The sequence below is a fragment of the Symphalangus syndactylus genome, chromosome 7 (genome assembly GCF_028878055.3).
Source record: "Symphalangus syndactylus isolate Jambi chromosome 7, NHGRI_mSymSyn1-v2.1_pri, whole genome shotgun sequence".
In the NCBI taxonomy this organism is placed as follows: Eukaryota; Metazoa; Chordata; class Mammalia; order Primates; family Hylobatidae; genus Symphalangus; species Symphalangus syndactylus.
Genome location: NC_072429.2, coordinates 26,579,263 through 26,606,941, shown reverse-complemented (window position 1 = coordinate 26,606,941; position 27,679 = coordinate 26,579,263). Strand labels below are relative to the sequence as shown.

General features: G+C 47.8%; 1 protein-coding gene across 2 annotated transcripts in view; it reads left to right on the top strand.

The window, feature by feature from the left end:
* FABP6 (fatty acid binding protein 6) overlaps positions 1-26,775 on the top strand; it is a 30,320-nt gene extending 3,545 nt beyond the window's left edge. The window contains exons 2-5 of one of the 2 annotated variants that reach the window (XM_055285405.2): positions 12,276-12,354; positions 14,996-15,171; positions 17,703-17,792; positions 21,781-26,775. In XM_055285405.2, coding sequence (XP_055141380.2) covers positions 12,276-12,354; positions 14,996-15,171; positions 17,703-17,792; positions 21,781-21,834 — 399 coding nt within the window. In that variant the 3' untranslated portion in view covers positions 21,835-26,775. Of the gene's footprint in view, positions 1-12,136; positions 12,355-14,995; positions 15,172-17,702; positions 19,993-21,780 lie in introns of those variants that run through there. The other variant, XM_063643152.1, reaches the window with a different exon arrangement.
* Positions 26,776-27,679: the final 904 nt, after the last annotated feature.

Here is a 27,679-nt window from a genome sequence, read left to right as displayed (position 1 = left end):
GTGGTGTAATCATAACTCATAGCAGCCTTGAACTCCTAGGCTCAAGAGATCCTCCAGCCTCAGCCTCCCTATTAGCTGGGACTACAGGCACGTGCCACTATGCCTGGTTAATTTTTAAAATTTTTTGTAGAGACACGGTCTTGCTATGTTGCTCAGGCTGGTCTTGCACTCTTGGCCTCAAGCGGTCCTCCCGCCTCAGCCTCCCAAGGTGCTGGGATTACAGGTGTATGTCACCACACCTGGCCTCAAGTGGATTTCTTTTCCTTTTTAATTTTGTAGAGACGGGGTCTCCCTGTGTTGCCCATGCTGGTCTCGAACTTCTGGACTCAAGTGACCCTCCTGTCTCGGCCACCCAATGTGGCTGGCATGAGCCACCATGCCTGGCCTCAAGTGGATTTCTTGACTTGTGACTCAAAGGACCTTGTCTATAACAGTCAGAAATTTCATCAACTGGCCAGGTGCAGTGTCTTATGCCTGTAATCCCAACTCTTTGGCAAGCTGAGGCAGGAGGATCACTTGAGCACAGGAGTTCAAGACCAGCATGGGTAACATAGGGAGACCCTGTCTCTATAAAAAAAAAAAAAAAAAAAAGAAAGAAAGAAAGAGAAAGAAATCCCATCAACTCAACTCAAAAGTGGGTTGTGGAACAGTCAGAGACACAGAACAGAAGCAGAAAATAAAGGTTTTCCCTGTCTGGCAGATACTGTTCCCAGTGAGGTGGCTGCCCTGCAGAACTTCCCAGCTTGTCCCTGGTCACCATCTCAGAGGTCACTATCCTCCACTAGTTTATGACCCATGACCATCCAGTGGAACTTCAGCTCTATCCCAGTTGCCTCAAATAATACTGTTCATGTTAACACATAGTTTTGAATAATGCTATTGGTTTTGTTTTTCCCATGTTGTGGTGTTTCCTATTGATGTATACAATTTTATTTTCCTAACCTCACTGTCCAACAAAAGGAGAATGGATGAGTAAGTTGTGATATGTCTGTACAATGAATTACAATATGTTCATTCAAAGTGATGGTGGGCTAGGCGCAGTGGCTCACACCTGTAATCCCAGCACTTTGGGAGGACGAGGTGGGCAGATCACCTGAGTCAGCAGTTCGAGACCAGCCTGACCAACGTGGTGAAACCCCATCTTTACTAAAAATACAAAATTAGCCGGGTGTGGTGGCAGGTGCCTGTACTCCCAGCTACTTGGGAGTCTGAGGCAGGAGAATCACTTGAACCCTTGAGGCAGAGGTTGCAGTGAGCCGAGATCATGCCACTGCACTCTAGCCTGGGTAAAAAGAGCGAAACTCTGTCTCAGAGAAAAAAAAAAAGGTGATGGTGGCCAGGCATGGTGGCTCACACTTGTAATCCCAACACTTTGGGAGACTGAGGCAGAAGGATTGCCTGAGCCCAGGAGGTTGAGGTGGCAGTGAGCCATGATTTTGCCACTGTACTCCAGCTTGGGCGACAGAGCGAGACCTTGTCAAAAAAAAAAAAAAAAAGGAATAAGGGCATGAGGAATTAGAACTGGGGAAGTGGAGGTGGTGGGAATTTTGTAGGAGACTTGATAAGAAGGTAAAGGTTATTCCAAACCAGCTGCTGTTGTGAGGAATGGTGGTGGGATTCACCCAACGAGGAGAGGAAAGAACCAGTGAGTATCCCAAAGCCCTGCTGAGGGAGGGTCATGAACTTGAGGTGGTGTTACCCCCTCCTCAAATGCGCCACCTCTTCTGGCTGCAGGTGTAAGTCCTGCAAATGGGAGGTAGAAGGACAAACGCTTTCTTGTGTGTAAGGATGGGGCCAGGGAAGCTAATGTGGCAGAAGGACATCGAGGGTCCTGGCAGAGGAGGGATACATCCATGGGCTGGATAGGAAAGCAGATGAGGCTGAGTAGAGGATGAACTGGGAAAAATTGATGAGCTGCAAAGCTGGAAGCTTCATTCCATGGGTTGAGACAATTTTGTCTTCTGCTGTGTATCTCCATCCCCTAACACATAGCCTGGTGCTAGTAAGTACGTATTGAATGAATGAAATGATGAATACATGACTTATAGCTCTCGTAATTTTTTTTTTTTGAGACCGAGTCTCACTCTGTCACCCAGGCTGGAGTGCAGTGACACAATCTCAGCTCACTGCAACCTTCTCCTCCTGGGCTCAAGCAATTCTCCTGCTTCAGCCTCCTGAGTAGCTGGGATTACAGGCACGTGCCACCATGCCTGGCTCATTTTTGTATTTTTAGTAGAGATGGGGTTTCACCAAGTCGGCCAGGTTGGTCTTGAACTTCTGACCTCAGGTGATCCACCCACCTCAGCCTCCCAAAATGCTGGGATTACAGGCTTGAGCCACCGTGCCTGCCTGACCCTCATTGTAACTTAACAGACTGTCATTCCACTGCTGGATCAGACAGCCAGCAGGATCCATGTTGGTAGCAAGTACCACTTAGGTCAGAAAAAACTGAATTCCTATCCAAACTTAATCAATGACTGGTTGTGTAACCTTGGACAAGTCACCTAACCTTTCTGAACTTAGACTTTCTTTTCTGTAAGTAGGGATTATTACAGCCCTCTCAGAAGTTTGTTGCATGGATTAAGAGAGATGCCATGTGTTGAGTGCTTAGCATGGTGTCTGGTGCTTTGGGGTCATTGACTAAGTACCAAAGGAGCAATCAGTCTCCAAGACCCTGATTGGTTCTAAAGGCTGCATGTAATCAAATTGTTCCTTTTAGTTAGTGGACAAGAGTGCAGGACCTGTAGCCAGACATCCTCCTCCACTTACCACCTGGACATGTTATTTCTGAGCCTCTGTTTCCTCATCTACATGATGGGGATAATATCAGGACTGACATATAAGACTGGTTGGGAGAATAGGATGATAATTTATGTAAAGCATTTAGCACAGGACTTGGCGCATTGCAGGTCCACGTTAGATCTTGGCTCTCAGTATTTTCCATCAACTGAGATGCTCCATGTGGAGAGCAAGTTTTGTTGAGGGTAGAACAGGACTTTTGGATGTCAGTTAGAAATGGCGTAAGGCATAGAGTGGAGCTGTTAGGCAGGCAGTTGGACATACAGGCAGGCAGTTCAGAGTAGAGGTCTGAGATGGAGGAAAAAAATTAGAGTCATCAGCAAAAGATGATATTTAAAGCTATGGGCTGGATGAAATCAAGGGAATGAGTGCTCAGAGAAAAGACAAGAAGAAGGGCTGAATGCTAGTACATCTGACACTTGGAGATGAGGGAAATGATTAACACTGCAAAGCTGGGAATTGGACAGAGCATCATGGAAGCTGCACGGCCAGCCTGCCCCAACAGTTACTTAACACACTCACTTAACACACTCTTATATACTCTGTGCCAGGTGCTGCGAAAAGCACTTTACAAAAATGAACTCATTTACTTATTTTATTTTATCTTATTTATATATTTATTTTATTATTATTATTATTTTTGGACAGAATCTCTCTCTGTTGCCCAAGCTGGAGTGCAGTGGCATGATCATGGCTCACTGTAGCCTTCCACTCCTACGCTCAAGTGATCTTCCCACCTCAGTCTCCCGACTAGCTGGGACTACAGACACACGCCACCATGCCCAGTTGATTTATTTTATTTTATTTTTTGTAGAGATAGGGTCTCTCTATGTTGCCCAGGCTCATCTCAAACTCCTGGGCTCAAGCAAATCTCCCATCTCAGGCTCCCAAAGAGGAGGGATTACAGGCATGAGCCTCCGTGCCTTGCCTATTTATTTATTTTAGAGTCAAGTCTTGCTCTGTCACCCAGGCGGTAGTGCAGTGGCACAAACATAGCTCACTGCAGCCTTGAACTCCTGGGCTCAAACAATCCTTCTTTTAGTCCCTCGAGTAGCAGGGAGACTACGGATACAGGCCACCATGCCTAGCTAAGGTTTTCTATTTTTTTTTTTTTAGTGACAAGGTCTTGCTGTGCTGCCCAGGCTGGTCTCCAATTCCTGGCCTCTGGCCTCCTGAGTCACTGAGATTACAGGTGACAGCCACCACCCCTGGCTTAACTCACTTAATATTAGTAACATCCCCTTCAGGTAGGCACCGTTATTATCCAGATTTTGCAGATGAGAAAACTGAGACACAAAAAAATAAATAAGGTGCCCAAGGCCACAGAACCAGTAAGTGACAGAGCTGGGATTCAAACCTAGGCAGCCTGTGCCCAGAGTCTCTGTCTCTTTCATTTCTCATTGTGGATAAACAAAGTGCCAACTGGATTTTCTTATCTTAGTCTTTGACTTTTTTTTTTATTTTGAGGTGGAGTCTCACTCTGTCTCCTAGGCTGGAGTGCAAAGGCGCGATCTCAGCTCACTGCAACCTCTGCTCCCGAGTACAAGCAATTCTCCTGCCTCAGCCTCCTGAGTAGCTGGGATTACAGGCACCTGCCACCATGCCTGGCTAATTTTTGTATTTTTAGTAGAGACGGGGTTTCGCCATGTTGGTTAGGGTGGTCTAGAACTCTTGACCTCAGGTGATCCTCACGCCTCAGCCTCCCAAAGTGTTGGGATTACGGGCGTGAGCCACTGCACCTGGCCTTTTTTTTTTTTAATGAGTTGGGGTCTCATTCTGTCACCCAGGCTGGATTGTAGTGGCATAATCATAGCTCACTGTAGCCTCAAACTCCTGGACTCAAGTGATCCTCCCACCTCAGCCTCCTCAGTAGCTAGGACTACAGGCGCAAGCCACCATGCCTAGCTAATTGTTTCTTAATTTTTTTAGAGCCAGGGTCTTACTATGTAGGCCACACTGATCTCAAACTCCTGGTCTTTGATTCTTGAGAGTGAAACTAGAAGTATCATCATGGGAAAATACTGTTCTCAGAGGTTCCAGTTAGCCCTGACATTCTAGGGATCGATGCCAACTAGTATTTCAGATTTTAGTTGAGGAAAGAGGAAGGGGAGTTTAATCAAGGAATCAATAAGTCTGATAGTTCACTTACTCTATGCAAGACCTGTAAGGTCTTGGGGATGGAGAGAATAGGAGGGTGCCCAGGGCTCCTCCCCACCCATGGACTCAAGAACCTGTATTCCCACCCCCTTCTCCAGGCATTACTCTGAGAATAATGGTAGCTGGCTGAGGCAGGGGCCAGAGTTCAGGTGGAAAGTTGGGGTGGCCTAGGGGAATTAGCCTTGGGCTCTTGTTTATCTCTATTGGGGTATAGTTGTTCTATTGGTTCTATTGCCTCATAAAACTTCACTGTGATACGGAGGCAGTTTGAGTTCATTCACCCCTCCGGGGAGGTTCTCAATGAGGGTCTGAACAAATAGGTAAACCTAGGGGAAGAGGGGAAGAGGCAGGCATGGGTGGATGGAAGGTGGAGGGTCAGATGTACACTTGGACTCTAGGGAAGGGGTGGGAGCATGGCTGAGTCAGTCAGCTGAGTGCCAATGTCATCCTTTCCCATAGCCCCACCACTCCCATCCTGCTTTGGACACTGACCTTGGAAGAGTAGCAACTAAGGAAAAAACAGCTCTGACCGTGCAGGAGGAAATCAATGGGAAAGGGAGTTAAGCGGGGGCCTGGAGAAGCCACCTGGTCCTTCTTGCCCACATCCCCTGGCCTAGAGCTTCTCAAGGCTGCTGAGCAGTGGAATCACTGGGGAGTTTGTCAAAATGCAGATTCTAGGGCCCCACCCCAGACCTACCAAACCAGAAATTTGGGGAGTCAGGAAGCAGGGATTTCCATTTTTCACAAGCCCTCCCTTCCTACATCCCCAGTAGTGTATGAACACAGCCTTACAGCCTATTCCAGATAGATCTGAACAAATAAAGTGAAATCAACACTATCCCAGTACCCACTGGGTACACATACAGAAGGAAAAATGAAATGCAGCTTGAGGCCTGGAAGGGATCACAATGTAGTTGGGAGATAAAAGACTCACTTTGTGAAGGGTTAAATTAAATTAATGCTACAATATATAAACAGTAGTTCAAAATAGACAGCTAGGCTAGACAAATTGCCAGTAAGTGAGAATAACAGTAGATATCCTTCAACAATCACCTGTGAAATGCTAGATCCTGTACTAAGCACTTTTGCTACGTACTTTCATTTAATCTCATTAAAACTCTGGAATATCGGTATTTTTTTCCCCATATAATAATGAATGAGGCCAGGTGATGGCTCACACCTGTAATCACAGCACTTTGGGAGGCCAAGGCAGAAGCATCGCTTGAGTCCAGGAGTTTGTGGCAAGACTGGGCAACAAGTGAGGCCTGGTCTCTACTAAAAGTTAAAAAATTAGCCATGTGTGGTGGAGCATGCCTGAGGTCCCCGCCACTCAGGAGGCTGAGGCAGGAAGATCTCTTGAACCTGTGAGGCTGAGGCTGATGGTGCCACTGCACTCCAGCCTGCGTGGCAGAGTGAGACCCTGCCTAATAATAATATTAATTAATAATAATAAATAAGTAAGGCTTTGACTTATTTGTTAATTCTTCTCATATCAGCCTTCCCTGATACTCAGGAAGCGGTCGGGTGATGTCTCTGTGTTCCAAAAATATCCTTATGTTGCAAACTTTATTTCTTTGATCACATCATGTTGTAATTGCCTGTTTATGGGACTGGGTCTCCCACAAGACTTGAGGACAGACCGGGCACCATGGCTCGCGCCTGTAATCCCAGCAGTTTGGGAGGCCGAGGTGGGTGGATCATTTGAGATCAGGAGTTCAAGACCAGCCTAGCCAACATGGTGAAACCCCGTCTCTACTAAAAATACAAAAATTAGCCGGGCGTGGTCATGGAGGCCGGTAATCCCAGCTACTTGGGAGGCTAAGGCAGGAGAGTTGCTTGAACTCTGGAGGCGGAGGTTGCAGTGAGCCGAGATTGTACCACTGCATTCCAGCCTGGGTGACAGAGTGAGACTTTGTCTCAAAAAAAGAGACTTGAGACTTGAGGACAGGTACTTGGTATTTCCAGAACCCAGTGAACTAGAGATGCTCAGGTGATGTTTGTTGAATGAATCAATGGTGTGTCTGAAGTCTCAGAGCTAAGACATGAGAAGGCTGAGTGACTCTAAAGCCCAGATTCACCCACTGAGCCATTACAAAGAGAAGGTACAGGCTGTGGGGATTTTTGCAAGGGACAATCTCTACAGGTTGGAGTAATCAAAAAAGCCTGATTGGAGGAGGTGGGGGTAGAAGGACAATTAGAATTCAGAAAGACTGATGAAAGGTGAGCAGTCATTCCAGGCAGGCCAAGGCAGGAAGGAGGGGTTTTACAAGGTATGAACTTCCTCCAAGTAGAGAGACCCCAGAAGACTCCAGGAGACTGTGCCCCACCCCCTAAACCTTTCTAGCTCACTCACTGGCTGTCACGTTATGGCTGACTTGCATCTCCATTACTGTGGTAAAATTATTTCCCCCAAGGTTTTCAGAGAGATGGTGAATTTTTCATTGTTTCTCATGCTTAGAGCATGGCGACGAAACATACTCTATTAGTGGATTTGTCCATTTGGCAAGTCGCTTTTAATAATGGATGGAGATTTTTTTTTCAGTTTCCATGAAGAAATAAGACTCATTTATGTCCATGATGTATATCTATGTATATAGCTATGTGAAAAAGAGCAAGACAATACAGTATCTCTGAATTTCATTTTTGTTAAAAAGAGTAGGAAAAAAGGACATGCACAAATATGTTTGTGTGCATGTGGAAAACACCTAGAAGTTTATCTACTGAATTTAACAGCAGCTGGCTCTGGAAAATGAGACGTAGTGGGATCTGCGGTTTTAACCTTTACAAAGTCTTAAGCTTTCGTCTTTTTAAACAATGAGTATGCATTAATTTTACAATTGAAAAATAAGATTGGTAGGATTACAGGTAGCTTCAAATTTATTTGTGTTTTGTTCTTTCCAAATTTTCTTTTTCTTTTCTTTTCTTTTTTTTTTTAAGACAGGGTCTTGCTCTGTCACCCAGGCTGAATGCAGTGGCGCAATCATGGCTCACTGAAGCCTCAGTCTCCCAGGCGTAAGTCATCCTCTTGCCTCTGCCTCCAAAGTAGCTGGTACCATAGGCACATGCCACTACACCTGCTAGTTTTTAAATTTTTAGTAGAGATGAGGGTCTCTATATTGCCCAGGCTGGTCTCTTCCTACATTTTCTTTTCTTCCTTTTTTTTTTTCTTTTGAGATGGAGTCTTGCTCTGTTGCCCAGGCTGGAGTACAGTGGTACCATCTCAGCTCACTGCAACCTCCGCCTCCCAGGTTCAAGTGATTCTCCTGCCTCAGCCTCCCAAGCAGCTAGGACTACAGGCGCCCACCACCACGCCCAGCAAATTTTTGTATTTTTACTAGAGATGGGGTTCCGCCATGTCGGCCAGGCTGGTCTCGAACTCTTGACCTCAAGTGATCCCACCAACCTTAGCCTCCCAAAGTGCTGGGATTACAGGTGTGAGCCACTGCACCTGGCCCAACCTGACAGCTTTTCAGAAACATGGGACTGTGTTTACAAACCAATGCTGGGTGAAGAAAAATAGAATACAATATTGTATTTATGTGGGGTGTGGTTATTGTATATCTGTTACAGTTGATAAGAAAGAAAATAATAATGAGGGAGAAGGAGAGAAATAGCAAAAGAGGGAGGAAGAGAGTAGAAAATATAAGGCCTGGCAGAGTGGCTCACACCTGTAATACCAGCACTTTGGGAGGCCGAGGCGAGTGGATCACTTGAGGTCAGGAGTTCGAAACCAGCCTGGCCAACATGGCAAAATCCTGTCTCTATTAAAAACAGAAAAATTAGTCAGGCGTGGTGGTGGGTGCCTATAATCCCAGCTACTTGGGAGGCTGAGGCAGGAGAATGGCTTGAACCTGGGTGGCAGAGGTTGCAGTGAGTCGAGATGTGACACTGCACTCCAGCCTGGGCGATAGAGCGAGACTGTCTCAAATTAATTAATTAATTAATTAATAAAAGCAGTTTACTTGTATTAGGGTTATGGGATTATAGGGATTTTTTGAAAAAAAGACGTTGAAAGCTATTTTAAGAGTAAATATAGGCCGAGCACGGTGGCTCATGCCTGTAGTTCCAGCACTTTGGGAGGCCGAGGCAGGCGGATCACGAGGTCAGGAGTTCGAGGCCAGCCTGGCCAACATGGAGAAACCCCATCTCTACTAAAGACACAGAAAATTAGCTGGGCATGATGGTGGGCGCCTGTAATCCCAGCTACTCAGGAGGCTGAGGCAGGAGAATTGCTTGAACCTGGGAGGCGGAGGTTGTAGTGAGCCGAGATCGCCCCACGAGACTCTGTCTCAAAAAAAAAAATAAATAAAGTAAATATAAACTAAACTATACACCAGGGCTCTGTGACTTTGGCAAGGTATACTTTGTCAAGGTTAACACTTCACTGAACCTCTGTTTGCTCCTAGGTGAAATGGGGGCAATAACAGTACATACTTCATAGAGTTGTTCTGAAGATTAAATAAGATCATTCATGTAAAACACTCAGCTGAGTGCCAAATGCATAATAAAGATCCAATAAATGTGAGCTATTCTTGTCATTGTTATCAGTCATTGTTATATCATCATTATTATTATCAGTGAGAGGAAATTCTCACATGCTCTAGGCGGGAGTGTAAACGGCTACAGCTTTTCTGAAAGGCAGTAAAGTAATAGATATACAAATTTTAAATACTACAATCCTTTGTTCCAGGAATTTCCTGTCTGGGAATTCATCCTTAGCAAGTAATCTTAGTAAATAATCTGACATGTACAGTGAAAGGTGTGAACAAGAATATTTTTATCACAGTTATTTATAATAGGAAAAGATTGCAAACAACCTAAAAATCCAGCAACAGCTAAGTAAGTTATGAGACATATATATGATAGAATACTCTGGAGCTATTGAACAGGATATGATATATCTTTTTGTAATGATATAGACATGTGCCTATATCATTACATAAACAGGAGGTAACAGAGAAATATGGTCTCATTTATACAAGAAAGTAAATATGTGCATTTAAAAGCCTAAAAGGGCTGGGTGTGGTGGCTCATGTCTCTAATCTCAGCACTTTGGGAGGCCGAGGTGGGCGGCCTTCTGATCATCTGAGGTCAGGAGTTTGAGACCAGCCTGGCCAACACAGTGAAACCTTGCCTCTACTAAAAATTAGCTGAGCGTGGTGGCGTGCACCTGCAGTCCCAGCTATTAGGGAGGCTGAGGCAGGAGAATTGCTTGAACCTGGGAGCGGAGGTTGCAGTGAGCCAAGACTGCGCCACTGCACTTCAGCCTGTGCAACGGAGGGAGACTTCACCTCAAAAAAAAAAAAAAAAAAAAACAGAAAAGAAAAGTCAGGCATGGTGGCATGTACCTGTAGTCCCAGCTGTTTGGGTGGCTGAGTTGGGAGGATCACTGGAGCCTGGGAGGTCAAGGCTGCAGTGAGCTGAGATCACACACTGCACTCCAGCCACGGTGACAAAGAGAGACCCTGTCTCAGGAAAAAAGAAAAGGAAAGAAAAAGCCTAGAAGGAGAGATACCAAACTATTATCACAGGCCGCCTCTGACAGGACTGTCACTTGCTCTGAATTATTTGAAATTTTTATATATATAACTTAGAAAAATCCATGACGTGTGTGTGTGTGTGTGTCTGTCTGTCTGTCTGCCTGTTAGACTAAACTAAGAGTCCTGGCTGGAGTTAGAGATTCCAAGATTGGAGATTAAAGCCTGGTAAAATGCGGCAGAGTTGGTTTTTCACCAGTTCAGAGACCCCTTAGTCCCAGGTCTGGGAGTCAGCAACTGTATTGAATTCAGCTTTAGATGGAAATGAAGGAGATTCATGGAGCGCAAGCCTGGGAAAAGGAAATAGACATGCAGAGATTTCCTGAATTAATAATAGTAATCGGCCGGGTGTGGCGGCTCACGCCTGTAATCCCAGCACTTTGTGAGGCTGAGGCAGGCAGATCACTTGAGGTTGGGAGTTCGAGACCGGCCTGAGCAACATGGAGAAACCCTGTCTCTACTAAAAATACCAAATTAGCTGGGCGTGGTGGTGCATGCATGTAATCCCAGCTACTCTGGAGGCTGAGGCAGGAGAATTGCTTGAACCCGGGAGGCGGAGGTTGCAGTGAGCCGAGATCACACCTTTGCACTCCAGCCTGGGCAACAAGAGTGAAACTCCATCTCAAAAATAAATAAATACATAATAATCACGAGAGCCTTTGCAGAGTGTTTTATGCTTTGCACTGTCAATTTTGCCCAATGCAGAGGACATTCTCTCAAGATAGGTAGGCTGAAGTGATCACGGAGGAGATAGAGTCCCTGCATGTGAAGTGGTACTGAGAGACACAGCAGGAAATGGAAGTCAAGATTCTGAACCCCTAACCCCTTCCAGCTCTGAAGCTTGAACAAAATAAAACTCATCCAGCTCCCAGCCCAGTGCCTGGCGCACAGGCGTCTTCAAGGCACCTGGCACCTTCTCCTCCAGGTGCGCTGCCTAGGTCCATGGGTGGCTGCTTTACTCTGGTTGCGTTATCTGCACCCTTAGGGGCATCTGTTCTCCTTCAAGTTTGCTTTGCTCCAGCTAAACTCACTGTTTCCTTTCATCATTGCCCTTTCCATCTTCATCACACTGTTCCCTCATCCTAGAATATCGTCTCCCTTTGTTCTCAGCCTCCTCCAACCTTCCTGCTTCTCTACACATCCAAGTCCTATTGGTTCTCCAAGATGGGTGCCAAATGCCACCTCCTCCCCAAACATGCACCAGCCCCCCACTGGACACCATTGCTCCTTCCCCACGTCCCACGTCAGCCATCTGCTTTTCTTTTGGGGCACATCACATCCTGCTTACACAAGAACTCTCTGCAGGTGTGTGCTTGTCTCTGGACTAAACCAAAGGCTCTTTTGGGAAAGGTGTGTCTCATTCATTTATGTTTCTTCAGCGCTGGCCCTGCATGCAGCAAGTGCTCAAGTGCTTTGGTTGCAGAGTGAGAGGGTGCATGAGTGATGAGAGATGGTGAGAGCATGCATTGAGGGCAGGGCATGTGGGAATGGAGGGAGAGATGGGCAGAGAGGTGATGACTCCTCAAACCCATTGCCATCCTGACCCTGCTGGCAATGGCAATGGGGTCACAGCACTTCCCCAGGGTGAATAACCTCGGGGCTCTGTCCCTCCAGGTCCTGCCTACATCATAAAACAGCAAGTGCTTCCTCTTCAGGACAGGAGGGAGAAGAAGTGGGGTGACTTAGGGGCTGAGCCTCAGCAACTGGGAGAGTTTATAAGCTGGGACAGCAGACCCCTCAGCACCACGCATTTTCCTCATCCCTCTGCTCTCTGGCCTCCAGCCTCCCAGCAGCATGGCTTTCACCGGCAAGTTCGAGATGGAGAGTGAGAAGAATTATGATGAGTTCATGAAGCTCCTCGGTGAGTGAACTCCTGGGTGTCCCTTCCTCGGGGCTGGTTTTTCACAGCCAGCTCTGGGCCAGGAACCCAAACCCCTAAGGTAAAATGGGACAGGATTTCATTCATTCATTCACTCACTCACTCATTCATTCATTCACACATTTGTTGAGCAACTCCCAGGCTCTGAGGATAATCAGAACTAAGACACTCTTTAACTTTATTTTATTTTATTTTATTTTTGAGACAGAGTCTCACTCTGTCTCCCAGGCTGGAGTGCAGTGGCACCATCTCGGCTCACTGCAACCTCTGGCTCCCAGGTTCAAGCAATTCTCCTGCCTCAGCCTCCTGAGTAGCTGGGATTACAGATGTGCACCACTACGCCTGGCTAATTTTTTTTGGTTTTTTTGTCTTTTTTTTAGTAAAGACTGGGTTTTACCATGTTGGCCAGGCTAGTCATGAACTCCTGACCTCAGGTGATCCACCAAGCTCGACCTCCCAAAGTGCTGGAATTACAGGCGTGAGTCGCCGCGCCCGGCCTAGACACTCTTTGACTTTAAAACACACATAGAATATATTAGTATTTCCACTTTACTGATGGAAAACTTGAGGCCCAGGGAATTAACTAGTCCAAAGTCACACAGCTAGTAATTGGTAAAGTGGAGACTTGGTTGGTGAAGTAGAGATTTGATGTTTATTTAGTCAAACATGTATTTATTTTTATTTATTTATTTTTGAGACTGAGTCTTGCTCTGTCTCCCAGGCTGAAGTGCAGTGGCATGATCTGGGCTCACTGCAACCTCCGTCTCCTGGGTTCCAGCAATTCTCCTGCCTCAGCCTCTCGAGTAGCTGGAACTACAGGCGCGTGCCACCACATCTGGCTAATTTTTCGTATTTTCAGTAGAGACGGGGTATCACCCTGTTGCTCAGGCTGGTCCTGAACTCCTAACCTCAGGTGATCTGCTCACCTCGGCCTCCCAAAATGCTGGGATTACAGACGTGAGCCACCGAGCCCAGCCCATCAAACATTTAAACAGCAGCTATTTGCAAGGCTATCTCAGTGTTACCAACGGGGACTCAGCGTGACTTGCCCAAGTCAGTGGCAGAGGCCATTGGCACCCAGGACCCTGTGATGAGTGGTGTCACCACGTCCTGCCTAGGAGAGGAAGCCAAAGGGTTAGCATGGAAACCAGGTTTGACAAGTCACTTCTTCATACAGTCATTCAGCAAACACAGGCCTCTTACTGTGCCAAACACTGTGGGCAGAGAGACCAGTGATTTCATTCTTTCTCTCACTGCTTGACTTATAACACCAGTCTATTGTGAGGAACCAATGACACAGTGGATCTGATAATCTTGTGGAAATCTCAGTATCTCACTATCTAAAAAGTTTCAGGCAGTGTAACTCTCAAGGTTCAGAGGACAGCTCAAGGGGACCCGTGCCCTCCCTCTTGGTGGCCACTTCTTGCCTGCCAGCTGGGTCAGAGCAACCCTGAGACCAGGGTCCTTGTGCCTTGGGGCTTTGAGGAGTCGAGAGCCCCTCTGAGTCACGTATTGGCAGTGGCCCTGAAGGAGCAATGACTTGGCTTCACCTATAACAGCCTCGTTATATTAAGTGTCCAGCAAGTATTAGCTATTTTTCTTGTTTTAGTGCCCGTGTTTGACCATTAAAAATCAGGAGCATTAAATTGCCAAGTAACTCAAGCTCTTAATGCTGGAAGCCAAACTGGAGAAAGAAGCCTCAGCTTGGGAGCAGGGAGGCCATGTTTGAGAAGGAGAAGTCAGATGGAGGCCTGGGGAAGGAGGGGAAGGTGGGATGGGAAGTGAGCCCACCTCGGTTCTAGACCTGATTCTATCATTAAATTTCAATGAAATACTGGGAAGTCCCTTTCCCATTCTGGGTGCTCACTTCCTTATCTGTAAAATGAAAGTATTAGAAGACACAATCTTTTTTGGCAGGGAGGAGGGGACGGAGTCTTGCTCTGTAGCCCAGGCAGAACTGCAGTGGCGCAATCCCAGCTCACTGCAACCTCTGCCTCCAGGGTTTAAGTGATTCTCTTGCCTCAGCCTCTCAAGTAGCCGGTATTACAGGCACCTGCCACCATGCCCAGATAATTTTTTTGTATTTTTAGTAGAGACGGGGTTTTACCACGTTAGCCAGGCTGCTCTCGAACTTCTGACCTTAAATGATCTGCCCGCCTCGGGCTCCCAAGGTGCTGGGATTACAGGCATGAACCACCACAACTGGCCAGAAGACACAGTCTTGAAAGTCTCATTCATTCTAGAACTTCGCGAGCTTGGCAAGATTCAGTTATATTTATATTACTATCAGAAGCTTGGTTATTATTGATGAGCACCCACTATGTGCCAGGAGCTTCACAAACACACTCACATTGAATATAATTCTTGTAACAGCCTTTTGGGATGGGCCTTATTATCTCCATATTGTGGATGAATACACTGAGGCTCAGAGAGATATTGACTTTCCCCAGCCACATGGCCCACAGCATGTATTATCTGTCTCAGGCACTGTGCTCTTAACCTGCAGGCTAGCCTATCATGCACAAGGGGGTAGGGTGGTGGGGGTGGGCAGGAAAGCTCTTTCCCTAAACCACAGAGTTAAAAGCAGCTCTTATATGGCTACTCTGCTTGTCCCCGGGTCCAGGGATCTCCAGCGATGTAATCGAAAAAGCCCGCAACTTCAAGATCGTCACGGAGGTGCAGCAGGATGGGCAGGACTTCACTTGGTCCCAGCACTACTCTGGGGGCCACACCATGACCAACAAGTTCACTGTTGGCAAGGAAAGCAACATACAGACAATGGGGGGCAAGACGTTCAAGGTGAGAGGCCACTGGCTGATCCCCTCCTTCCCCAGGCCTCCATCTGACTTCTCCTTCTCAAACATGGCCTCCCTGCTCCCGAGCTGAGGCTTCTTTCTCCAGTTTGGCTTCCAGCATTAAGAGCTTGAGTTACTTGGCAATTTAATGCTCCTGATTTTTAATGGTCAAACATGGGCACTAAAACAATAAGAAAAATAGCTAATACTTGCTGGACACTTAATATAAGCTAGACACTTGCTGAATAGTTTTTCCATCTTAATGCAGTTAATCCTATGAAATTGCTACAATTACTCTCCCCAGATTGAGCAGGGAGGCTAAATCATGGGATTAAAAAGCTTGCTGGCCAGGCACAGTGGCTCACGCCTGTAATCCCAGCACTTTGGGAGGCCGAGGTGGGTAGATGGCTTGAGGCCAGGATTTTGAGATTAGCCTGGCCAACACAGTGAAATCCTGTCTCTACCAAAAATACAAAAATTAGCTGGACATAGTAGTGCATGCCTGTAATCCCGGCCACTCAGGAGGCTGAGGCAGGGGAATTGCTTGAACCCAGGAGGCAGAGGTTGCAGTGAGCTGAGATCACGCCACTGCACTGCAGCCTGGGCGACAGAGTGAGAGTCCATCTAAAAAAATAAAAAAATAAAAAAAAATAAAAAAACTTTGCCTTAGTTACACAACAGGGGCAGGCCTTTACACCAGGCACTAGAGAGCATAACTGCTTTTTTTTTTTTTATTTGAGACTCACTGTGTCACCCAGGCTGGAGTGCAGTGGCATGATCTTGGCTCACTGCAACCTGTGCCTCCTGGGTTCAAGTGATTCTCCTGCCTCAGCCTCCCGAGTAGCTGGGATTACAGGCATGCACCACCACATCTGGCTAATTTTTGTATTTTTAGCTGAGATAGGGTTTCACCATGTTGACCAGGCTGGTCTCAAACTGCTGACCTTGTGATCCGCCCACCTTGACCTCCCAAAGTGCTGGGATTATAGGTGTGAGCCACCATGCCCTGTCATAAGTGCTTTTTTTATGCTGCCTCTCTGTGTAGCACAGAGATAAAGACACTGGACCCTGGAGTGAGCCTTGGCTGGGTTTGAAACCATGATTTCCCACCAGCAATTGTAGGGCCTTGGGCAAGTCATTTCACTCCCCTGAGCCTCATATCTCTAGTATGCAAAAGGAGATTACATACAATCTCTGGCTCCAAGAGCTGTGGTGAAGATTAAACAAGACAGTGCATGAAAGCACCTGGCATAGTGCCTGCCACATAGTGAATGCTAGAAGAAAAAATGCAGTCATTTGCTTTTGTTTTAGAAGTGAAGAAACTGGCTGGGCATGGTGGCTCATGCCTGTAATCCCAGCGCTTTGGGAAGCCAAGGCAGGCAGATCATGAGGTTAGGAGTTCAAGACCAGACTGGCCAATATGGTGAAACCCTGTCTCTACTAAAAATACAAAAATTAGCCGGGCGTGGTGGCAGGCACCTGTAATCCCAGCTACTTGGGAGGCTGAGGCAGGGGAATCGCTTGAACCTGGCAGAGGTTACAGTGAGCCAAGATCACACCATTGCACTCCAGCCTGGGCAACAGGGCAAGGCTCCGTCTCAAAAAAAAAAAAAAGAAGAAGAAGTGAAGAAACCAAGGCTCAGGGAGACCAAGTAATATGTCTAAGGCCTTGCAGCTAGAACGTGGTGGGACCAGGGATTTGAACCCCAGCTATTTGCCTCTATCATTAGGCCTCTGGTGACCCATGTGGAGTTCTAATTATAGAAAAGGAGTCAGGTTGGCGGCAGCAGGGGAAAGCAAAAAAGGAAAGCAGATAAGCTGTAAGTCTGCCTTTCTTGATGGTCCAGAACACATAGCCCTCCTGTGCAAATAACTCACAATCTTCCTGTGCCCAGCTATCATCACCTCCGCTGATAGAAAAATGTAAGTTATCTCACTATAACCTTTGCTTTGTCAGTACTGCACAAAACCCTCTTCAGCACACAGCATAAGCAACAGTCTATAAACTCTCCAGCAAGACTTTGTCTCCTTGCAGTCAGCTCCTCTCTTGCTGTCCTGCCCAGTGCACCCTTGCAATGTATTTTCATACTTTCTCTAAGAAATCTGACTTTTTTTTTTTTTTCACCTACAACTGTCTTGGTAAATTCCTTTTTTTTTTTTTTTTTGAGACAGTCTTGCTCTGTTGCCCAGGCTGGAGCGTAGTGGCACAATCTCTGCTCACTGCAGCCTCTGCCTCCCGGGTTCAAGCAATTCTCGTGCCTCAGCCTCCCAAGTAGCTGGGATTACAGTCATGAGCCACCATACCCGGCTAATTTTTGTATTTTTAGTAGAGACGGGGTTTCATCATGTTGGCCAGGCTGGTCTCGAACTCCTGACCTCAAGTGATCCGCCTGCCTCAGTCTCCCAAAGTGCTGGGATTATAGGCATAAGCCACTGTGCCTGGCCTTAGTAAATTCTTCTTACTGCCAGAGCCACCAGCCCCAGATAGTTGCCAATCACCTGCAACAACCCAGGCTTAATGTGCTTCCATTCCAGGCCACCGTGCAGATGGAGGGCGGGAAGCTGGTGGTGAATTTCCCCAACTATCACCAGACCTCAGAGATCGTGGGTGACAAGCTGGTGGAGGTGAGTGTCCTGCTGATTCCTGGGATGATTATTGGACATTTTTCTGCCTCCTGGCCACAGCCCCTCAGAAGTAGGCCTCTGGGCAGCTGGCTTTACCAGCACTTCCCTTGTACCAGGCTCTATGCTGAGTGCTGGATGCACATGATGTCATTTGGTCTTCAAAATAACCCTGTTAGGTGGAGATTTTTATCTCCATTTTAGGAGGAGACTGAGGCACAGGGATGAGTGAGGGAGCACACAGCTTTGACTACAGAGCTGGGATTTTATGCTAAGTAGCCTGACTGTAGCACTCACACTCAGCCACTTCTGGGACACAAGACTGGAAGCCCAGAAGATCCTTCCCAGAATATAAATAAAGGAGGTGGTCCAGGTGGGCTCCTCAAAGGACGCCACCACTCCACTCCTTTTCCTTGAGGGACATCAGGCCCCTTCTACCAGATCTTCTGATTTATCAAGAGAAGATGGAAATTTGCACTTCCATGTGAAATCTCCACACTATTAAACATTGGCAACTAATTTAAAAAATTCCATAAATATTGGCAGGTCCAACACACACATCTGTGGACTCACTCCTCCTACACTGGAAGCGATGCCCTGGGAGGCCCTTCCTCTCACTTGTTTCTTTCCCGTGGGTCTCCAAGTTTTCCCCAGGTGGAAGAAATGGACGTGCGGTTAAAAGGGAAAAGAAGGCATTTCCATACTTCATTCCCTCACTGTGAGCCTGTGACCTGGGCCAGACCCTCTGGGGTCCCGTGTAGGTCTAGAAAAGGCCCTTCCCTCCTCCCTGAAGCTCTCCAGCAGGGAAGACATGATGAGGCAGGCAGGGTTTGTGTGACCCCCTTGCTTCTCCTTCTTTGATCCTTCTCTCTCTCTCTCTCTCATTTTTGCTTTCTTGTGCCCACATCTCAAGCCCTGTCAAGAGGAAAGGAGCACACTGCCTCTCTCAGACACTGTGGTGTAAATTATTTACACCACAGATACTTATTTCACACAACTCTGGAAGCTGGAAAGTACAAGATCAGGGTGCCAGCATAGTCAGGGGCTTATGAGGGCCCTCGTCCTGGTTTCTTCACGTGGCAGGGAGATGTTATCTCTCGTGTCTGTTTTTTTTTTTTTTTTTTTTTTTTCGAGACAGAGTCTTGTTCTGTTGTCCAGGCTGGAGTTCAGTGGCATGATCTCTTGAACCTCCACCCTCAGGTTCAAGCAATTCTGCCTCGGCCTCCCCAAGTAGCTGGGCACCTGGATTACAGGTGCCCACCACCACACCTGGCTAATTTTTGTATTTTTGGTAGATACAGGGTTTCACCATGTTGGCCAGGCTGGTCTTGAACTCCTGACTCCATGATTCATCCCCTCTCAGCCTCCCAAAGTGCTGGGATTACAAGGGTGAGCCACTGTGCCTGGCCTTTTTTTTTTTTTTTTGAGATGGAATTTCACTCTGTTGCCCAGGCTGGAGTATAGAGGCATGATCTCAGCTCACTGAAACCTCCGCTTCCCCCATTCAAGTGATTCTCATGCCTCAGCCTCCTGAGTAGCTGGGATTATAGGCATGTGCCACCATGACCAGCTAATTTTTGTAATTTTAGTAGAGACAGGGTTTCACCATGTTGGTCAGGCTGATCTTGAACTCCTGACCTCAAATGATCTGCCTACCCTGGTCTCCCAAAGTGCTGGGATTACCGGCGTGAGCCACTGCACCAGGCCTCGTGTCTGTTGTTATAAGGACACTAATCCTTCATGGGGACTCCACTGTCATAACTTAATCACCCCCTAAAGGTCCTATCTCCAAATACCATCACACTGGGGCTTTGACCTTTATCATATGGGTTTGGTGGGGGGACACACGTGCAGTCCATAAGATGGCCCAAGAGGTTCCGTGCCCTCCCATTATACTTATTTTACAGAACAGCATTACAAGGCTCAGAGACAGCAAGGGACTTGGCCGTGGCCACACAACTAGTACATGCAGAGGCAGATCTCATCCGCTGACTTCTAGACTAGGCCCCCTGCCTCTTCTGCCCAGGCCCACGGGTCTTTTTAACCCCCTTTAACATTTTTGTTTAAAGAATCTAAAAATTATCTGGGTGTGGTGGCTCAAGCTTCTGATCCCAGCACTTTGGGAGGCTGAGGCAAGTGGATCACCTGAGGTCAGAAGTTCAAGACCAGCCCGGCCAACGTGGTGAAACCCAGTTTCTACTAAAAATACAAAAAAAAAAAAAAAAAATTAGTTGGGTGTGGTGGTGCACACCTGTAATCCCAGCTACTTAGGAGGCTGAGGCAGGACAATCGCTTCAATCTGGGAGGCAGAGGTTGCAGTGAGCAAAGAATGAGCCCACTCCAGCCTGGGCAATAAGAGCGAAACTCTGTCTCAAAAAAAAAAAAAAAGATCTAAAAATTAATAGATGTACAGTGTTGAAAAACTGTAAAAAGAACAAAAATGACTACATCCCTCTTCTCCTGGGTGAAAACTGATATTTTGAAGGATCTGATGAAAGGGCTTTTGACGCATTTTTACATGAAATGTCAGTCAGTAACTCCCAGAAGAAGCAAACCTCCCCAGCCTGTGAGGTGTGCAGGGAGAGCACAGGGCAGGAGAACTGGAAGCAAGTTTGGGCCTGACAAGAGAATCGATCTTCCCAAGCTGAGAGAACCTGCTTGTCAATTCCCAGAGATTCCTTATCATGGAGCCCATGTGGTGTGGGCAGTGACCAGAGTTCAGGGTCATCATGCACACACACACATGACACAGCCAGGCACATACACATGTATGCATGCACATAGACCCAGGCACGCACACACATAAAAAAAGTTGCATAACTAGGCCCTGAGAGGAGCTGTCTTGATTGCAAATCTCCCATCTCTAGAGGCCCAGAATCATCCTGGCACTTCCCCACTTCTCCACCAATAGACAGTGCATTTTGTAAGCATCCCTCCTGCCTTCCGCCACCAGCACCCCTGCCATGTTCTCATCACCTGTCCCCTACACCAAGCCCCAGACTCCTCTGATTTCACCTCTCCCCGACCTTCCATCTATCCCATATGCAAATCGACATCATTTCACACTGCTGCCCTTTGTTATGAATCAGGACCAAACTCCTCCGCTTGACCTTCCACGGCCTTACTGCCCAATCCTACAGGTACGCTCTGCCCAGCCCCTCTGGACCAGCTACTGCTCCTGAGCTGGACAGAGCCATTCCTGTCTCCTTTTCTGTGCCATATGGTTCCTCTGCTTTGAATTCCCTTTCTCCTGTTTGCTTTTCCAAATCCAATTCTTCAGGATTCTGTACAACAGCCAATTCCCCCTTCTGTTATCTAGTCAGTGGCTCCCTGCCTCCTCTGGGCTCTCCCACAGCTCTCTGTTTGCTACCTGCCCTTCTCATGGATATGCTGCTTTCTTCTGCTGGGTGTCAGAACCAGCTGATGACACGTGCACATCCAATGGCAGCACATCTCCTCGGCATGGAGCCTGGGGCACCGCACACTGTGGGCTTTCAAAGAACAGCATCCCCCTGCCTCCCTCTCCCACTAAACCTTAGGCTTCTTGAGAGTAGGGACTGTATCTTCCCATCACCGAGCATGTGACAGGTGCCCACAAACACTGTGGTGCAGCCATGGCGTGTGGCCTTGGAAGGATTACTTGACTTCTCTAAACTTCAATTTTCTCATCCGTACAATGGGAACAAACTCACATGGCTGTTGGGAGGATTACATGGAATCATTCAGGGGAAGAGCCTGACATGGGTGAATGGAGAGGAACAGAGGTGCAGGGTTCCACACCCAGAGCCACATCACCCCTCACAGCTGGTTACCATTCATCACAGGGAGTCTGCACACTGACTCCTGGAACAAATCGGGAAACTGAGGCCCAAAGAAGTGGTGCGCCTCTCATCTACTCAAGGCTGCGATTGGAGGCTCATCTTCCTTCAGTGGTGCCTCCTGGCTACCGGGGTGGGGCACTGACTCCCTCTGTCCTGGCTGCTTCTTTCAGGTCTCCACCATCGGAGGCGTGACCTATGAGCGAGTGAGCAAGAGACTGGCCTAAGCCCAGGCCCGGCCCAGGGAGCTACAAACCCACCAATAAAAATGATATAAGGACAGATGCTGCTCGCTCCAGAACCTCTTTGTTTTTCTTTTCTTGTGTCTTGGGATGGCCTCTGGCTGGGTGAGGGTGGGAAGGCCCCCAAGGGTGGCCACGTGGGCCACACATTGACCCTGAGATCCCTGTGGGATTCATGTCATGGCGGAGGAAGACATGAATGTGGATGACTGCAGTGCTCCTGCCCCCTGGGTGAGGCTGAAGGTGGTGCACAGGAAGCCCGGTGGGCACACTTCTCTGGCCCCTTCGCCCCACTCTGCCACTCACTACTCTGTGCTGCTTGAAGGCTCCTTTATGGAGACAAAGTCAGCTGGGAAGGGCAACACATTGATTCTCAGATGGGCCACAGGACAGGCATATCAGGACTTGGAGGTTGTGGGGTGGGAGCCGTACCTCTAGGAAGGGCCCCGGCTGCTGGGCTCCAAAGCTCAAAGTGGGGATGGACCAGGGCTCGCCCAGGGAAGCCGTTTCAGCTTGGCCAGGGCTCTGCTGTTATTCGCTGTGGAGCCATCTCTTTGGTCCTCAGTTTACGCACTGAGGGGCACAAAGGGGGTCCAGGAGGACCAATGATGGGCTGAGGGGGATCAGTGGTCTGTGAGATGGCAAAGGGGCAGTGGGGGTGATAGGAGGGACAGAAGGGACTGGAGTGTCCTGGTTTTGACTCATAGGGCTTGGGCAGGGTGCCTGGGAAGAACTTCGAGAGGCTACTGGGGGCTGGGAAGGGAGGTGGGGGCGGGGTCACCCTGACATCTGGTGCCTGGTGTCCTGGGTTGAGAAGCATTCTGAAGCAGCATTTGGGTTTGGCAGATGTCCTGGGACAATCTCTAATCCAGAGTCCTGAAGGGGACTTTTTTCATCCTCCTCTCTCCTTGGAAGTGTTAGCACATCTGGGTACCACCTTGACTTCTTTTTTACCCAACATTTTTCTTTTTCTTTTTCTTTTTTGAGATGGAGTTTTGCCCTTGTTGCCCAGGCTAGACTACAATGGCACGATCTTGGCTCACCACAACCTCCGCCTCCTGGGCTGAAGCGATTCTCCTGCCTCAGCCTCCCAAGTAGCTAGGATTACAGGCATGTGCCACCACGCCTGGCTAATTTTGTATTTTTAGTAGAGACAGGGTTTCTCCATGTTGGTCAGGCTGGTCTCAAACTTCTGACGTCAGGTGGTCCACCCGCCTCGGCCTCCCAAAGTGTTGGGATTACAGGCGTGAGCCACCGTGCCCGGCTACTCTATATTTTTCTATGTGACAATTCACTTATTTTTACTATAATGGAAAATCACGTCACTTCCATACATAGACAACCACTGCTATTTGCCATAAGTAGACTAAAACTATTTAAAAAGTCGAAGCTGAACAATGTTGACTTTTAGCTAGATTCTGTTGCCTCCCTTTGTGAAAAGGGTGAGAGAGGTAAAAGACATAGTGGTATCAAATGGGAAAATTTATCCTTAACTCATCAAAATTCCTGAGAGACTACTGAAAGGAGAACGTACTCACTATAAGAATTGAATTACCGAAAGCAGGTAGTACTTACATTTTTTCGAATGCACAAGTCCCACACGTGAGACATAAGGAATAAGATTTGTCCAGAGCTTTGCACAGGGTATGGCACACAGAAGGGGCCTAATAAATGCTACCTGACCTAAGGTCCTTCCAGCTCTGTGCAATTTGCAGCCTTTCACTCTTGTGGGCCAGCCTCAACCTGGACAGATGTCATGGCCCAGGTCACAGGCAGCCTTCTCTTGCCTCCTCCCACATTCTACTCTGAAACCTTGTTTATCTTTCTAAGAACAATACACAGCCTCTCCCCACCCACCCATCCAGCAAGGACCCATGAATTCCACCGTTTTGCCAAGACTTATTACTAATTAAGTGAACTAGGTAAGCATTAAATTAAACTAGCAGTGTTGCTGTTTCCCCTCCAGAATGAATAATTACTCATAATGAGCTTGGATAATAAGTCTCTAAATAACAGAGTTAACTATAATTAGGCTGAAAATTGAGAGAAGGGGAGAGAGAGAAAGAGGAAGGAAGAGGAGAGAGAGAGAGAGGGAGGGAGGGAGAGACAGAAGAGATAAGAGAGAATTTTCACTCCTGTAATTGATTCAAGGACAAATTCAAATTGTTGGCAGGGGAGAAATTCTTTTTTTTTTTTTTTTGAAACAGAGTCTTGCTCTGTCACCAGGCTGGAGTGCAGTAATGTGATCTCGGGTCACTGCAACCTCTGACTCCCTGGTTCAAGCCATTCTCCTGCCTCAGCCTCATGAGTACAGGCATGCGCCACCATGCCCAGCTAGTTTTTTGTATTTTTAGTAGAGACGGGGTTTCACCATGTTGGTCAGGATGGTCTTGATCTCCTGACCTTGTGATCCCCATGTCTAGGCTTCCCAAAGTGTTGGGATTACAGGCATAAGCCACAGGCCCCAGCCGGGGGAGAAATTCTTAAGCCCGTATTCTTATAAACTCACAGATTTATAGACTATGGAAAAGCAGGACCTCAGCTCTCAACTAGTTTAAATTCTGTATTTCACAGACGTGGAAACTGAGGATCAGAGAGGAAAATAAATTCATCCAAAGTCACACAGCAGAGAGTGAGTCTCTGAGAGTAGTAATGCGGGTGTGGGCTTCACTCACTGATGGAGCTACAGTTTCTCAGTGTGGGTAAATGGAGTAAGGTGAGTTGGAGAAAAGCACCTACGTCACTGGCATCTTGGCAGGGAGGATTCCTCAGCCAGAAGAGCCGGTGGTTAAGAGCTTTGACTCTGGGCCAGGTGTGGTGGCTCACACCTGTAATCCCAGCACTTTGGGAGGCCGAGACAGGAGGACCATTTGAGCCCAGGAGTTCGAGAACATAAGGAGACTTCCTCTCTACAAAAAAATTAAAACATTAGCTGGGCATGGTGGCACATGCCTGTGGTCCCAGCTACTTGGGGGGCTGTGGTGGGAGGATAGAATGAACCTGGGAAAGTCAAGGCTGCAGTGAGCCATGATTGCACCACTGCATTCCAGCCTGGGCGACAGGGACCGTGTTTCAAAAAAAAGAGCTCTGGGGCCAGGCATGGTGGCTCACACCTGTAATCCCAGCACTTTGGGAGGCTGAGGCAGGTGGATCATCTGAGGTCAGGAGTTAGAGACCAGCCTGGCCAACACAGTGAAACCCCATCCCTACTAAAAATACAAAAATTAGCCAAGTGTGGTAGCGCGTGCCTGTAGCTGACTACTTGGGAGGCTGAGGCAGGAGAATCACTTGAAGCCAGGAGGGGGAGGCTGCAGTGAGCCGAGATGTGCCATCGCACTCCAGCCTGGGTGACAGAACGAGACTCCGTCTCAAAAAAAAAAAAAAAGAGCTTTGGTTTTGGAGTCACATTACCAGGATTTGAATCTTTTCTTTATCACCTAGTAGCTGTGTCACCTTGGGGTAAGTTCATCCATTTCTCTGAGCCTCAGTTTCCTCGCTTGTAAATGGGAATAACAACTGTACTTACCTAATAGAGTTGCTACAAAGTCACTCAATGTTAGCTTCTACCATCACCTCCATCATCACAACCATCACTCTCAGGTCAGTGCAATCAAAGGGTTAGGAGTGCCTCTGTCACTAACTTGTGAGTCACTGGACCTCTCTGAGCCTCATCTTGGTCATGTGTAAAATGAATTAGTAAGACCTTCCCTTCCTTGGTCACAGAGGAGTTACAAGGATAAAGGGTAAAAATCCATGCTTTGGGAGGCCAAGGGGGGCAAATCATTGAGCCAGGAGTTCAAGACCAGCCTGGGCAACATGGTGAAACCCCATCTCTACAAAAAATACAAAAGTTAGCCGGGCATGGTAGCACGTGCCTTTAGTCCCAGCTACTTGGGAGGATGAGGTGGGACAATCACCCAAGCCCGAGGAGGTCGAGGCTGCAGTGGCCATCATTATACCACTGCATTGTTGTCTGGGTGACAGAGTGAAATCCCGTTTCAAAAAAATTTTTTTAATTTATTTATCCATGCTCATGACTCCCAGAAAGTTAGATTGGCTTCATTATTTGCTGCACTGTGCAAGATGCTGGAAGGACTTCCCATTCCACAGACCTGGTTCAGGTGCCCTTTACCACAGGCTCTCCATGACCTTCACCCTGACATTTGGGAGTCACCTTTCCCACTCTGCCAGGGCACCTGCCTCCCTCCTGGCAAGCTCCTTTAGTTAACTTGGGAGCTACTCATAGCATCTTTAAAGATCACCACTAGAGCTGGGCGCAGTGGCTTATGCCTGTAATCCAAGCACTTTGGGAGACTGAGGTGGGCAGATCACTGGAGCTCAGGAGTTTGAGACCAGCCTGGACAACATGGTGTAACCCTGTCTCTACAAAAAAATGCAAAAAATTTAGCTGGGTTTGGTGGTGGGCATCTTTAGTCCCAGCTACTTGGGAGGCTGAGGTGGGAGGATGGCTTGAGCCCAGGAGGCAGAGGCTGCAGTGCGCTGAGATGGTGCCACTGCACTCCAGCCTGGGGGACAGAGCCAGACAATGTCTTAAAATAAATAAAAATAAATAAATAAATAAATAAATAAATAAAAAAATAAAAGGCACTCTGCCACCCGCCTGCCATTCCTTGGATACCTGATGTGTTTGGGCGGAAGGAGCAGTGAAATCTTGAGTAATTGGGCCTTCGTGTGGCTGTGTGTCACCCAGGGGTGACATGGCATGGCGAGACCTTCAGCCTCCACGATCTTCAGTATCCTCATCTAGGTAATGGTGATAATCCAACTAGCTCATGGTGGCGTTGTGAGGGCAAAAGAGGAGTAAGGATAAGAGCATGAGGAAAGTGCCAAAGACAGGGCCTGCCACAGAGTAAGTGTGCACAAAGGAGCTATTAATGGCTCTTCTTTTTTTTTTTTTTTTTTTTTTTCTGAGACAGAGTCTCGCTCTGTCGCCCGGGCTGGAGTGCAGTGGCACAATCTCGGCTCACTGCAAGCTCCGCCTCCTGGGTTCAGGCCATTCTCCTGCCTCAGCCTCCAGCTGGGACAACAGGCACCCGCCACCATGCCCGGCTTTTTTTTTTTTTTGGATTTTTAGTAGAAACAAGGTTTCATCATGTTAGCCAAGATGGTCTTGATCTCCTGACCTTGTGATCCGTCCGCCTCGGCCTCCCAAAGTGCTGGGATTACAGGCGTGAGCCACTGTGCCTGGCCAGGGCTTCTCTTGAAACATCTACTGGTGAGCACTGGCACATACAGGGTAGGGCTTCAGAGCAGGGAAAAGTGTCCAAGCCTGGCTGTGCACAAGCCTCTCCTGGGAAACCTCCCGTCTCAGACCTGCTGGACTTGACTCTAGGTAAGAAGACCATGGACTGCCACTGGGACATGCTCCCCTACCAGGTATGACCTGGGAGACCATTCCAGTCCCACCCTCTCATTTACAGATGGAGAAACTGAGCTCTAGAAAAGGGAAATGACCTGCCTAAGTCCACACAGTTGGGAGCAGCAGAAGGCCTGACTTCCCAGATGTCCTGCCTGTGTGTCTCTGATAAGGGCAGGGACCTAGCACCAGCCAGAGCTGGCCCAGCAGAAGCCTGGCCACTTGAGTTCTTCCTTTGAAGTGGGAGCTGGGTGGGGGGAGGTGAAGCTGTCTCACCTGAGCCCTAAAGAAGGAGGGGTCCACTTATTTTCAATGTTCCCTGTGGAACTCACTGCTAAATGATAATACCACGTGTTCCAGGCTTCCTTACCAAATACCTGAACCACAGACCAGGTTGGCAGCCTTCCCCTTAAAATGAGGAGACAGAGGTTCAGAATGGAGAGATGGCTATCA